Source organism: Notolabrus celidotus, unplaced genomic scaffold (assembly GCF_009762535.1).
Source record: "Notolabrus celidotus isolate fNotCel1 unplaced genomic scaffold, fNotCel1.pri scaffold_177_arrow_ctg1, whole genome shotgun sequence".
Classification (NCBI taxonomy): domain Eukaryota; kingdom Metazoa; phylum Chordata; class Actinopteri; order Labriformes; family Labridae; genus Notolabrus; species Notolabrus celidotus.
The window spans coordinates 103,019-116,028 of NW_023260040.1; the positions used below are offsets into that span (position 1 = coordinate 103,019).

The window sequence follows — 13,010 nt, forward strand, 5'->3', positions numbered from 1 at the left end:
GTTCAGTCTTTGCAGTGAGATCTTCAGAGCGGGTCAGAGTCTCTGGTTCAGGGTCTCTGTGGTTCAGGGTCTCTGTGGTTCAGGGTCTCTGTGGTTCGGTCTTTGCAGTGAGATCTTCAGAGCGGGTCAGAGTCTCTGGTTCAGGGTCTCTCCGGTTCAGGGTCTCTGTGGTTCAGTCTTTGCAGTGAGATCTTCAGAGCGGGTCAGAGTCTCTGGTTCAGGGTCTCTGTGGTTCAGGGTCTCTGTGGTTCAGGGTCTCTGTGGTTCAGTCTTTGCAGTGAGATCTTCAGAGCGGGTCAGAGTCTCTGGTTCAGGGTCTCTGTGGTTCAGGGTCTCTGTGGTTCAGTCTTTGCAGTGAGATCTTCAGAGCGGGTCAGAGTCTCTGGTTCTTGTTTAATCCAGTTAAAGGGGTCTGATGTATTTCATTAAATCATGGCGAGGCTCAGAGAGCTCAGACTGGAACGAACAGTCTGTATCTTTAATGTTTTTGTTCTCATGAAGCTTTGTTCCCTCTGAGAGCCTCTGCTGGATGTAGGTCTGTCTCAGGAGGATCAAATGACCTCTGACCTCAGTGTGTGTTTCAGCAGAGAGAGAAGAGAGAGAGCTCTCACTCTGTCTCTGTTTCCACAGTAAGGGCCTGTGTCCACTAAGGACTTTATATTCACTGACAGCAGCTGCTGATGTCTTCAGCGCTCAGCTCACTAAGAGCCTAAACACTGAGCTCACAGCACTCTGTTTCTACTTTAACCAATCACAGTGAAGAAGGGGCGGGACTTCGAGAAACGATGGCAGGGATCTGTTTTATCTGGTTTCATATTTCCTGTGTGAAATGTCATTAAATGAAATCTAATATGAAACACTCAGAGAGTTTACCACAGACTGAATGAGCTCTACTGAGGGTAGGAACAAACAAACACATAAAAAGGAACAAAGCAAGGACCAAAACAAGGAGCAGTGAGTCTCTAAGTGATCACTTTTATTCTTTCCAAATATTTCACAGATTTTAAACCTGACATAAATAAGAGTCTGTGGTGTTCTCAGGTTCCAGCAGAGTAACACCTCCTGTGAACACAGAAGATCTTTGCTGTGCAGGTGAGCTTCCTCAGGTTTCCTGTTGTTATGGTAACCCTGGCCTCAGCGTCTCCTCACAGTCAGTCAAACCTGAACACTGAGAAACACAAACATCATGTCTGTGAGCGAGCTCAACCTGCGCAGGGAGACCTGGTGTCAGGTGGAGCTGGACCCCCGGTCCAGCTGGGACAGGGCCGAGAGGAGACACTACAGGAGCCACCTGAAGACCAGCCCGGTCCTCCTCAGCGCTCTGAGTGCTGGACCTCAGCGTAGACCGGTCTGCAGAGAGAGAGAGGCCCCCACTCAGCTCGCAGAGAGGAGACACTTTGAAGAGAGCTGTAAGGAGAGTTCACACGTTCACCTCTTCATGGAGGTTTATTAATATAATATAATTCATATTAAGGTTATTATTTATTATTATGAGGTTATTAAGTGATGCAGTATCACAACAGGTCACATGATGAATCCTCTCCTGCTGTCAGAACTTCTTAAACACTAAAAACAGAGGAGTCAGAATCACCTCATCCTTCAGCTTCCTGTTCTCTACAAAATAAAAGCTCTCAGAAACGTTCTGATATTAATCTGTAAACTTTAAGTTGAGTCAAAGTTTGTTAATAAACTTTATGAATGAGCTGCATGGAGTTAATATCTGACCCTGTGATGTTCTCCTCTTCCTCTCTCACAGATCAGTCTCAGCTCGTGTGACGCTGCAGACAGACGACGCCACGCTGACCAACACACCACGAGGGACCTGAACGCATCGTCTCAGTCTTTTTATTCACAGAGGTTCTGACTGTCAGAATATTAAACTGTAAAATCATCACTTCATCACATGACTCATGTGTTCACCATGTTTCTGTTCTTCTTTCTGCCCGTCTGTAAAAAGCTCAGTGTCCTCTCCGTCCTGTTGATCTCATGTGAACGTCTGAAATAAACCTAACTCCAGAAACCAGCAGAGTGAGCGTCCTTCACTGTCTCACACAGGAGACTCATCCTCTCACCTGTCTCACCCTCTAAACACCCTGAGCAGGAGACTAATCCTCTCACCTGTCTCACACCCTCTTTAAACACTCTGAGCAGGAGACTCATCCTCTCACCTGTCTCACACCCTCTTTAAACACCCTGAGCAGGAGACTCATCCTCTCATCTGTCTCACACCCTCTTTAAACACTCTGAGCAGGAGACTCATCCTCTCATCTGTCTCACACCCTCTTTAAACACCCTGAGCAGGAGACTAATCCTCTCACCTGTCTCACACCCTCTTTAAACACTCTGAGCAGGAGACTCATCCTCTCACCTGTCTCACCCTCTTTAAACACTCTGAGCAGGAGACTCATCCTCTCACCTGTCTCACCCTCTTTAAACACCCTGAGCAGGAGACTCATCCTCTCACCTGTCTCACACCCTCTTTAAACACTGAGCAGGAGACTCATCCTCTCACCTGTCTCACACCCTCTTTAAACACTGAGCAGGAGACTCATCCTCTCACCTGTCTCACACCCTCTTTAAACACTCTGAGCAGGAGACTCATCCTCTCACCTGTCTCACACCCTCCAAACACTCTGAGCAGGAGACTCATCCTCTCACCTGTCTCACACCCTCTTTAAACACTCTGAGCAGGAGACTCATCCTCTCACCTGTCTCAGACCCTCTTTAAACACTCTGAGCAGGAGACTCATCCTCTCACCTGTCTCACACCCTCTAAACACTCTGAGCAGGAGACTCATCCTCTCACCTGTCTCACACCCTCTTTAAACACCCTGAGCAGGAGACTCATCCTCTCACCTGTCTCACACCCTCTTTAAACACTCTGAGCAGGAGACTCATCCTCTCACCTGTCTCACCCTCTTTAAACACTCTGAGCAGGAGACTCATCCTCTCACCTGTCTCTCACCCTCTTTAAACACCTGAGCAGGAGACTCATCCTCTCACCTGTCTCAGATCCTCTTTAAACACCCTGAGCAGGAGACTCATCCTCTCACCTGTCTCAGACCCTCTTTAAACACTCTGAGCAGGAGACGCATCCTCTCACCTGTCTCAGACCCTCTTTAAACACTCTGAGCAGGAGACTCATCCTCTCACCTGTCTCACACCCTCTTTAAACACTCTGAGCAGGAGACTCATCCTCTCACCTGTCTCAGACCCTCTTTAAACACTCTGAGCAGGAGACTCATCCTCTCACCTGTCTCAGACCGCGTGTGTCGGCCTTGGGGAAGAGTCGGTAGGCGTTCTGTGAGGTGACGAGTCGGACGGTTTCTGGAGACACACCTTTGACGTCAGCGATGTACCGACAGGACAGAACGATGTTACAAGGCTCGTTCCTCACCTGGAGACCAAAACACAGCAGAGAGGGTGAACACACCTGGAGGAGAGGGTGAGAGGGTGAACACACCTGCAGCAGATGTTACTCACGTGTTTTTCCAGTCCCAGTGAAGGAGAGTCTGTTTCCAGACAGATGTGCTCCAGAGGGATCTGCCGGATCAGTCTGTCTCTCTGTGGAGACGTTTGAACACATGTAGTGACTCAGCAGCTTCTTCTCTGCTGCAGATAAAACTCTCACCCTCACACATGTTCCTTCTGTAACTACAACCTGTTTTTAACACGTTCATTTGAAGGTTCATGCAACAGCTGATAAATCCTACCAGACAAAGACCGTTTGAATGCCGACCTTTAAGGGACGAGTCTCCTCTCAGCTTCATCAGGGACGCAAACATCAGAGGGTTATGAAAGGGTTAAACTCACCTGCTGGTTCCTGCAGACGGCAGGAGGAAAGGAGAACAGGTAACCCGCCTTCACTCCTTCCAGAGCGGCTGATGGTCTCCCAGCAAAGTTATGAAGCAGAGCTCGACTGATCCCTGAGAGGAGAGCGGAGGGGGTCACATCCAGACCTCCACACACGCACGCACACAAGCGAGCAGGCACGCACGCACTCACGCAGGTAACACACCTTGTTCTCGCATGGTTGCTATGGTGACCTGAGCAGCTGATCGAGAGTGGACGTTTCTGCAGAGCGCAGGAGAGAAGAAGAAGAAGAGTCAGGATCTTCATCGAGGACTCGTCTAAAGTTTGACCTGCAGCAAAGAGAGACCATTACTGTGTCACAAAGACACAGGACCGTGAACAGGGTCTCGTTCTGCTGGACTCACACGGGCAGGTCCAGCTCCTTGGCGATGCTGAGCTGTTTCACAAAGACCTCCATCATGTGGTCCCTGTCCTGCTGAGAGGGAGCGCACCACGGGGTGAAGTCCAACCCGATCTGAAACCACCAGCAGGACACCTTCACTCATTATGACAGGAGGAACCGGACACAGAGAGACCGGACAGGACCAGACTCACAGGTCTGAGCTCTCTGCCTCAGTGAGCAGACCACCAAGCACAGAGAGACCAGACAGGACCAGACTCACAGGTCTGAGCTCTCTGCATCAGTGAGCAGACCACCAAACACAGAGAGACCAGACAGGACCAGACTAACAGGTCTGAGCTCTCTGCCTCAGTGAGCAGACCACCAAACACAGAGAGACCAGACAGGACCAGACTAACAGGTCTGAGCTCTCTGCCTCAGTGAGCAGACCACCAAACACAGAGAGACCAGACAGGACCAGACTAACAGGTCTGAGCTCTCTGCCTCAGTGAGCAGACCACCAAGCACAGAGAGACCAGACAGGACCAGACTAACAGGTCTGAGCTCTCTGCCTCAGTGAGCAGACCACCAAACACAGAGAGACCAGACAGGACCAGACTAACAGGTCTGAGCTCTCTGCCTCAGTGAGCAGACCACCAAACACAGAGAGACCGGACAGGACCAGACTAACAGGTCTGAGCTCTCTGCCTCAGTGAGCAGACCACCAAACACAGAGAGACCAGACAGGACCAGACTAACAGGTCTGAGCTCTCTGCCTCAGTGAGCAGACCATCAAACACAGAGAGACCAGACAGGACCAGACTCACAGGTCTGAGCTCTCTGCCTCAGTGAGCAGACCACCAAACACAGAGAGACCAGACAGGACCAGACTAACAGGTCTGAGCTCTCTGCCTCAGTGAGCAGACCACCAAACACAGAGAGACCAGACAGGACCAGACTAACAGGTCTGAGCTCTCTGCCTCAGTGAGCAGACCATCAAACACAGAGAGACCGGACAGGACCAGACTAACAGGTCTGAGCTCTCTGCCTCAGTGAGCAGACCATCAAACACAGAGAGACCAGACAGGACCAGACTAACAGGTCTGAGCTCTCTGCCTCAGTGAGCAGACCACCAAACACAGAGAGACCAGACAGGACCAGACTCACAGGTCTGAGCTCTCTGCCTCAGTGAGCAGACCATCAAACACAGAGAGACCAGACAGGACCAGACTCACAGGTCTGAGCTCTCTGCCTCAGTGAGCAGACCACCAAACACAGAGAGAGACCGGAGGAGGAGGAGGAGCGTGGGATCGCTGACTCAGCTTTTACAAACACACACATTCCTCAATACCACGCAGAATAAAAGGTGTGTGTGTGTGTGTGTGTGTGTGTGTGTGTGTGTGTGTGTGTGTGTGTGTGTGTGTGTGTGTGTACCTCTCCAACAGCCACGATGCGCTCTCTGTGTTTGTAGAAGTGAGGCCGGGCAGCATCCAGGTCCTTTAAAGACAGAAACATCTCAGATTAAAGATCAACACTTTACAGACGGGGACAATGAGGACTACAGCCTCTGTACATGGGGCGCACTAAGACCACTATAGGCCACCGGCGCCCTGTTCAGACCTAAACAAAGTCCACCATGTTTTTATTTGAGTTTAAATGTTCTCACCTCTGATGTCTTTTTATAAGTATCAGTATCATGTTAGTTTCTCCATCAATCAAAAGTATGAGAGCAGAGTTAATCCAGACTCAGCTGACCCCCTTCAGGGAGTTATAAAGAGATTATAAAGGATCAGGTTTCTGCTGGGAGAATGATGCCGAGTCTCTCAGGAGGATTACATCTGAACGTTTCTTCACCTGAACTTCAAACGGAGGATGAACTTCACACCAGATCTCTGTCTGCATCTGCAGCGTCTGCAGCGCCTCACAGCGTCTGCAGCGCTTCACAACGTCTGCAGCGCCTCACAGCGTCTGCAGCGCCTCACAGCGTCTGCAGCGCCTCACAACGTCTGCAGCGCCTCACAGCGTCTGCAGCGCCTCACAGCGTCTGCAGCGTCTGCAGCGCCTCACAGCGTCTGCAGCGCCTCACAGCGTCTGCAGCGTCTGCAGCGCCTCACAGCGTCTGCAGCGCCTCACAGCGTCTGCAGCGTCTGCAGCGCCTCACAACGTCTGCAGCGCCTCACGGCGTCTGCAGCGCCTCACGGCGTCTGCAGCGCCTCACGGCGTCTGCAGCGCCTCACGGCGTCTGCAGCGCCTCACAGCGTCTGCAGCGTCTGCAGCGCCTCACAGCGTCTGCAGCGCCTCACAGCGTCTGCAGCGCCTCACAGCGTCTGCAGCGTCTGCAGCGCCTCACAGCGTCTGCAGCGCCTCACAACGTCTGCAGCGCCTCACAGCGTCTGCAGCGCCTCACAGCGTCTGCAGCGCCTCACAGCGTCTGCAGCGCCTCACAGCGTCTGCAGCGCCTCACAGCGTCTGCAGCGCCTCACAACGTCTGCAGCGCCTCACAGCGTCTGCAGCGCCTCACAGCGTCTGCAGCGCCTCACGTCTGCAGCGCCTCACAGCGTCTGCAGCGCCTCACAGCGTCTGCAGCGTCTGCAGCGCCTCACAGCGTCTGCAGCGTCGGCAGCGCCTCACAGCGTCTGCAGCGTCTGCAGCGCCTCACAGCGTCTGCACTGTGACGCTGCAGGCGCTGCAGCGTTTCACAGCGAGCGTGAAAGAGTCCTCGCTTCAATGATCAGGAGTCACTTAATCTGAGAACATGAGTTTACTCTGGCAGAGTTTCAACACGATTAAAGCTTCAATCAGTAACTTTCACCCTCAATTAGAAACATCACTTCACTTCTGTTCCTTAATGTTAGATCAAGTCCTCCTCCTCCTCCCTTCCTCCTGCTCTGAGGCCCACCTCCCCCTCCTCCTCCCCCCTCCTCCTCCTCCCTTCCTCCTGCTCTGAGGCCCACCTCCCCCTCCTCCTCCTCCCTTCCTCCTGCTCTGAGGCCCACCTCCAACTCCCCGTCCTCCTCCTCCTCCTCCTCCTCCTCCTCCTCCTCCTCCCTCCTGCTGATCAGTCTGTTTAGAGTTCTTTATCTCCCCCCTGAAGGAAAACAAAGATGGAGGGAGGTCTGTTTTCATACCTGAGGTTTGACGCTGCGCTGCTCGAGGCCCCCGACGACCTGCAGAGGATGGACGCCGAAACATGGCGCCAGCAGACGAGGATAACTGTGGGAAAGAGGAGGAATAACAGACGGAGGAGAGGAGAGGTCCTGGTTCTTTAACTCTGTTCACATGTGGCTCTGTTTACCCTCCACCTGTTTACCTGACTCATCAAATCAAACCACTCCAATCAGCTGACCAATAAACACGTCAGAGTTAGAGCTCAGTGTAAGCTCCTGTTCTGGATCCATTCACTGTCTCAGTCCACAACAGAGTCCACAACAGAGTCCACTACAGGGTCTACAACAGAGTCCACTACAGAGTCCACAACAGAGTCCACAACAGGGTCCACAACAGAGTCCACTACAGGGTCCACAACAGAGTCCACTACAGGGTCCACAACAGAGTCCACAACAGAGTCCACTACAGGGTCCACTACAGGGTCCACAACAGAGTCCACAACAGAGTCCACAACGGGGTCCACAACAGACAACAACATAATATGAGTTTAAGAAAAACAACATGAAATCACAAACCGCTCCGTCAGCTGGAGGACTCGTTCAAACTCCCCGACTTCTTCTGTGACCGCAACCAGAGTCTCTACACCAACCTACACACACACACACAGAGACACACACACACACAGAGACACACACACACACACAGACACACACAGACACACACACACACACACACACACAGAGACACACACACACACACACAGACACACACACAGAGAGAGAGAGACACACAGAGAGAGAGAGAGAGAGAGAGACACACACACAGAGAGAGACAGACACACACGCACACAGAGAGAGAGAGAGAGAGACACACACACACACACACACACACAGAGAGACACACACAGAGAGAGAGAGACACACACACACACACACACACACACACACACAGAGACACAGAGAGAGAGAGAGACAGACACACACACACAGAGAGAGAGACACACACAGAGAGAGAGACACACACTCACACACAGAGACAGACAGAGAGAGAGAGACACACACACACACACACACAGAGAGAGACACAGAGAGAGAGACACACACACACAGAGAGACACAGAGAGAGAGAGACACACACACACACACACACACACCCACACACATTAATGTCTCTGTCCTCTGTGAAGTGATCATCTGTTCCTCTGTATGACACACACTCTTACTCTGAGAGTTCATTAACATGAGTTTAAATTAACAGACCTCTGAGCTCCTCTGAATCACATCCTCCAGATCCTGAAACCAACAACAGTTATCTCAGAGATAGTGGGAACCATGGCAACACGTGTGTATTCATAATGTTTTATTAACATGAGTCAAACATTAATTATCAACATTAGAGTTATTACAGGAGCAGCACTTTAACTCCATGAGGTCCTACCTCCTCAAACTCTCGGGCTGATATGTGGCAGTGACAGTCTACGAAGCCGGAGTCCATTCAACTCAAATAATAACACATCAAAATGTTAAAATATCAAAATATCAAAATGTTAAAATGTTAAAATGTTAAAATGAGAGGAGTGTGTGGATTTTGTCTCAAACGAAGCTAACAGACAAGCGGAAGTCCTGAAGGGGGAACCATTGACTGTAACGCAGACCGGAACTTCCGGGTCCAACGGCGAATGTGTTCCCCCAACAGAGCTGGCGGAACAGGAATGATATTTATATATAAAATATATCATATTATTTTAATATAGTATAAAATATAGATTCTTTTTTAAAGTATAATTTATTCTATTTTATAGTCTTTGAATATTTTACACAAATAAGATCAAATCCACAGAAACATTAAGAAGGATGTATCTCACACTTCCTGTACCACCCTGAGCAAAAGATACACACTTTAAAATGATGAACTATATGAATCCTTCTACAGAATGACTCTGAGCACACTTTAAATCTGAAGATGATTTATGTTCCCTTTGTGAAAATGAAGCAGAGTTTTCTTCTTATGCCAGACTGTGAAAACCTCCTGATCTGATACCCATGAGGGGTTAAAAGAACAAATCCAATCCATTCCAAATTCATGTTTGACCTTTTGAATATAACACCAGCTGATGCTCCTGGATCTCAGGTCACTAATAAACCTACCTGGTGTGTGTGTGCGATGACTTCAGGGGAACGCCCTGCTGTGGGCAGAAACCAGGTTCCTGTATTTCATGCTGCCACACATTGAAGCCTACATCTCACAGGAGGGACGCCTGCGCCTCACCAGGGGAATCTGGAAGGATGTCGGAGCCTTGGCTGATCTTCCAGACTCAGGGGAGAGCAAGAGACAGTTTCACCACACAGCATTCCCCCAGTCTGCTGTGTGGCTACGGGGCACTAGGAGCTGACCACAGAGCGTTGCTGTGTCTGGAACATAAGAGACCGCTACCCGGATCCACATGGACCATATCAGGGCTGCATTCCCAGAAGAACACAGGAACATGTTTAAGATAGAACTTTGTTTTGACCTTGTTCCAGTTCACATGAGAAACCTCTTCAGATCTTTGATTTGTGTTTTCCTTAGACAGATATTTAATATTTATTTTGTGTTAATTATTTCAATAAATCATCAAACTGTCTGATGAGTTTCCTGTAATATTTCTTATCTCCTTCCAAGCTGCACAGATTGAAACCCCATGGTGATGATATATCACAGTTTATTTGAAGTTATTTAGACACAACACAAAGACTTGAGTACAACAAACAAACACACAAACAAACACACACACAAACAAACACCATGTCCACGACCTCCAGGGTCCACCAGGTGAGCTGGACGTCAGCTGCTGCTGTTGATGTGTTTGGCAGAAGTTGACCTTTAGAAGAATATCACATGTTTGATACTAATCAGTGAGTTTTAAATACATCCACAATGAACAACAATCATTCATAATGACAAACATGTGTAAATGTTTCCCAGTCGTTTATCATCGGCTTTGTTTGGACGACTTCTTCAGTCAATAAGTTGATTAGAGCTCCAGAATCTGAGTTCATGGACCTTGAGACGGCACATGGAATCTGGCTGCAGCTATTTTTAATTTCTTCTTATGCACAGAAGTATGTCTGCACTTCATGCTCAAGTTAGATTCACCCTAACCCTAACCCTGAGTCAACTCACCGAGTCCTCTGCTGAGCTGCATCTGCAGCAGCTCCTGGGGGGTTGGGGTAGGGACACCGGAAGGGGATCATCGGGCCTTCCTGTCATTGGTCGTGGTAACCCTCCAGCAGCAGACAACCTACTCAGCAGAATTGCACTCTGGAGGTCTGGGATGTAGCTGTAGTCCTTCTTTAGCGTGTACCGGCTCCACTTCCTGGACTTTTATTGTAAACCTTGCCGTACTTCAGAGAAAGGACAGCAAACTCAGTGAGACATTCAGGAACCCCAACAATGTACCAGACTTCACATCTGATCCACGTGTTATGTTCATGTTGCTCACACACACAGAACACAGGAGATTCATTTGATTATCATGCTCATGCTAACATGTAGTAACATGTGTACAACATACTGTATGGAGCCATCAGCTGTTCTCCTGGCTGCTCTGTGGACGTGGTGGTTGTAGTCCAGGCCAGCCAGCATGACTCCAGCATGTACACTGGTGGGGAGAAGCTGAAGCGTTGGCCTGCATACATCAGAATGTGGTCCTGGAAGGACTCCAGCTCTGCAGTTGACCTGGAAGCACAGTGTGTACTTTGTGGTAACACTATTGAAGACCTGGCGGCACACATTCAGGAGTACTGTGAAGTGTCTGAATCAGAGAACAGTAGAGCAGAGACCGATGTGGATCTACCTGAAATGGAGATGTTTGTGGACGTTCTTTAACCAGCGTTCATCAAGAACTGTTTCTGTCAGTCTCTGGTGTGTCAAAGTTTTCTTCTTGATCATCTCCTTCTCTGTGTCCTCCACTGAGGGACCATGCTGACAGACCCCAAAGACCCAGGCATGTGGTCCTGTCATATGGGGGAGGAGTCCAGCCCACATGTCCTGGTGAAGAACAGTTCAAATGTATTGAGTTATGAGGTCAGCATTATGAAACATTAAGAAGAAGAAGAAAAACCAGAGGTTATCTTTTATACCTCACACAAACACGAGGCCTTTAAGATCCATCCTCACTGTCTCCATCCTCCAAATCAACTTCCTGTGTTACATCTTCTTCTAGTGATGACTCTCTGTGTCTTCATCTGGAAGTGCCGTCCTCCCAGTCGACGCTGGAGCAGAAAGAATCCATTCATACAGTCTTATTTATACAACATAGTTTTTAACATATTCACAAAAATACTCACCTGCCTAATAATTGTGCACGCAGTGTACACACATCAGGTTTTACTCACCGGTCTGAGGGACAATCTGAAGGATCAGGTGACACAGGGGTGGAGGGGGTGGAGGAGGTGGAGGAGGTGAAGGGGGTCTCACAAATTCAGATTTGACTGGCGTTGGCATTGGGGTTGATGTTTCCCTCTCATAACTGAAACACACACAGACCAGACATCAGCACACAACCTGAGATACACACAGTCTGTGTGTCTGTATGAGATACACACAGCCTGTGTGTCTGTATGAGATACACACAACCTGTGTGTCTGTATGAGATACACACAGTCTGTGTGTCTGTATGAGATACACACAACCTGTGTGTCTGTATGAGATACACACAACCTGTGTGTCTGTATGAGATACACACAGTCTGTGTGTCTGTATGAGATACACACAACCTGTGTGTCTGTATGAGATACACACAGTCTGTGTGTCTGTATGAGATACACACAACCTGTGTGTCTGTATGAGATACACAACCTGTGTGTCTGTATGAGATACACACAACCTGTGTGTCTGTATGAGATACACAACCTGTGTGTCTGTATGAGATACACACAACCTGTGTGTCTGTATGAGATACACAACCTGTGTGCCTGTATGAGATACACACAACCTGTGTGTCTGTATGAGATACACAACCTGTGTGTCTGTATGAGATACACAACCTGTGTGTCTGTATGAGATACACACAACCTGTGTGTCTGTATGAGATACACACAGTCTGTGTGTCTGTATGAGATACACACAACCTGTGTGTCTGTATGAGATACACACGCCTGGTGGGTTCTGTAATGAGATTAACACAACCTTGTGTCTGTATGAGATACACACAACCTGTGTGTCTGTATGAGATACACACAACCTGTGTGTCTGTATGAGATACACACAGCCTGTGTGTCTGTATGAGATACACACAACCTGTGTGTCTGTATGAGATACACACAACCTGTGTGTCTGTATGAGATACACACAACCTGTGTGTCTGTATGAGATACACACAACCTGTGTGTCTGTATGAGATACACACAGCCTGTGTGTCTGTATGAGATACACACAGTCTGTGTGTCTGTATGAGATACACACAACCTGTGTGTCTGTATGAGATACACACAACCTGTGTGTCTGTATGAGATACACAACCTGTGTGTCTGTATGAGATACACAACCTGTGTGTCTGTATGAGATACACAACCTGTGTGTCTGTATGAGATACACACAACCTGTGTGTCTGTATGAGATACACACAACCTGTGTGTCTGTATGAGATACACACACCTGTGTGTCTGTATGAGATACCACAACCTGTGTGTCTGTATGAGATACACACAACCTGTGTGTCTGTATGAGA

General features: G+C 48.9%; 1 protein-coding gene across 7 annotated transcripts in view; it reads right to left on the minus strand.

The window, feature by feature from the left end:
* Positions 1 to 955: 955 nt before the first annotated feature.
* The window catches only part of tatdn3 (TatD DNase domain containing 3), a 13,478-nt gene continuing 1,423 nt past the window's right edge, over positions 956 to 13,010 (minus strand). The window contains exons 2-12 of one of the 7 annotated variants that reach the window (XM_034678585.1): positions 8,738 to 8,821; positions 8,560 to 8,592; positions 7,876 to 7,949; positions 7,321 to 7,405; positions 5,627 to 5,689; positions 4,218 to 4,327; positions 4,019 to 4,074; positions 3,814 to 3,926; positions 3,484 to 3,564; positions 3,246 to 3,397; positions 956 to 1,407 (exon numbers count right to left, since the gene is read on the minus strand). In XM_034678585.1, coding sequence (XP_034534476.1) covers positions 1,314 to 1,407; positions 3,246 to 3,397; positions 3,484 to 3,564; positions 3,814 to 3,926; positions 4,019 to 4,074; positions 4,218 to 4,327; positions 5,627 to 5,689; positions 7,321 to 7,405; positions 7,876 to 7,949; positions 8,560 to 8,592; positions 8,738 to 8,794 — 918 coding nt within the window. In that variant the 5' untranslated portion in view covers positions 8,795 to 8,821 and the 3' untranslated portion in view covers positions 956 to 1,313. Of the gene's footprint in view, positions 1,408 to 3,245; positions 3,398 to 3,483; positions 3,565 to 3,813; positions 3,927 to 4,018; positions 4,075 to 4,217; positions 4,328 to 5,626; positions 5,690 to 7,320; positions 7,406 to 7,875; positions 7,950 to 8,559; positions 8,593 to 8,737; positions 8,907 to 13,010 lie in introns of those variants that run through there. The other 6 variants (XM_034678584.1, XM_034678589.1, XM_034678588.1 and 3 more) reach the window with 6 other exon arrangements.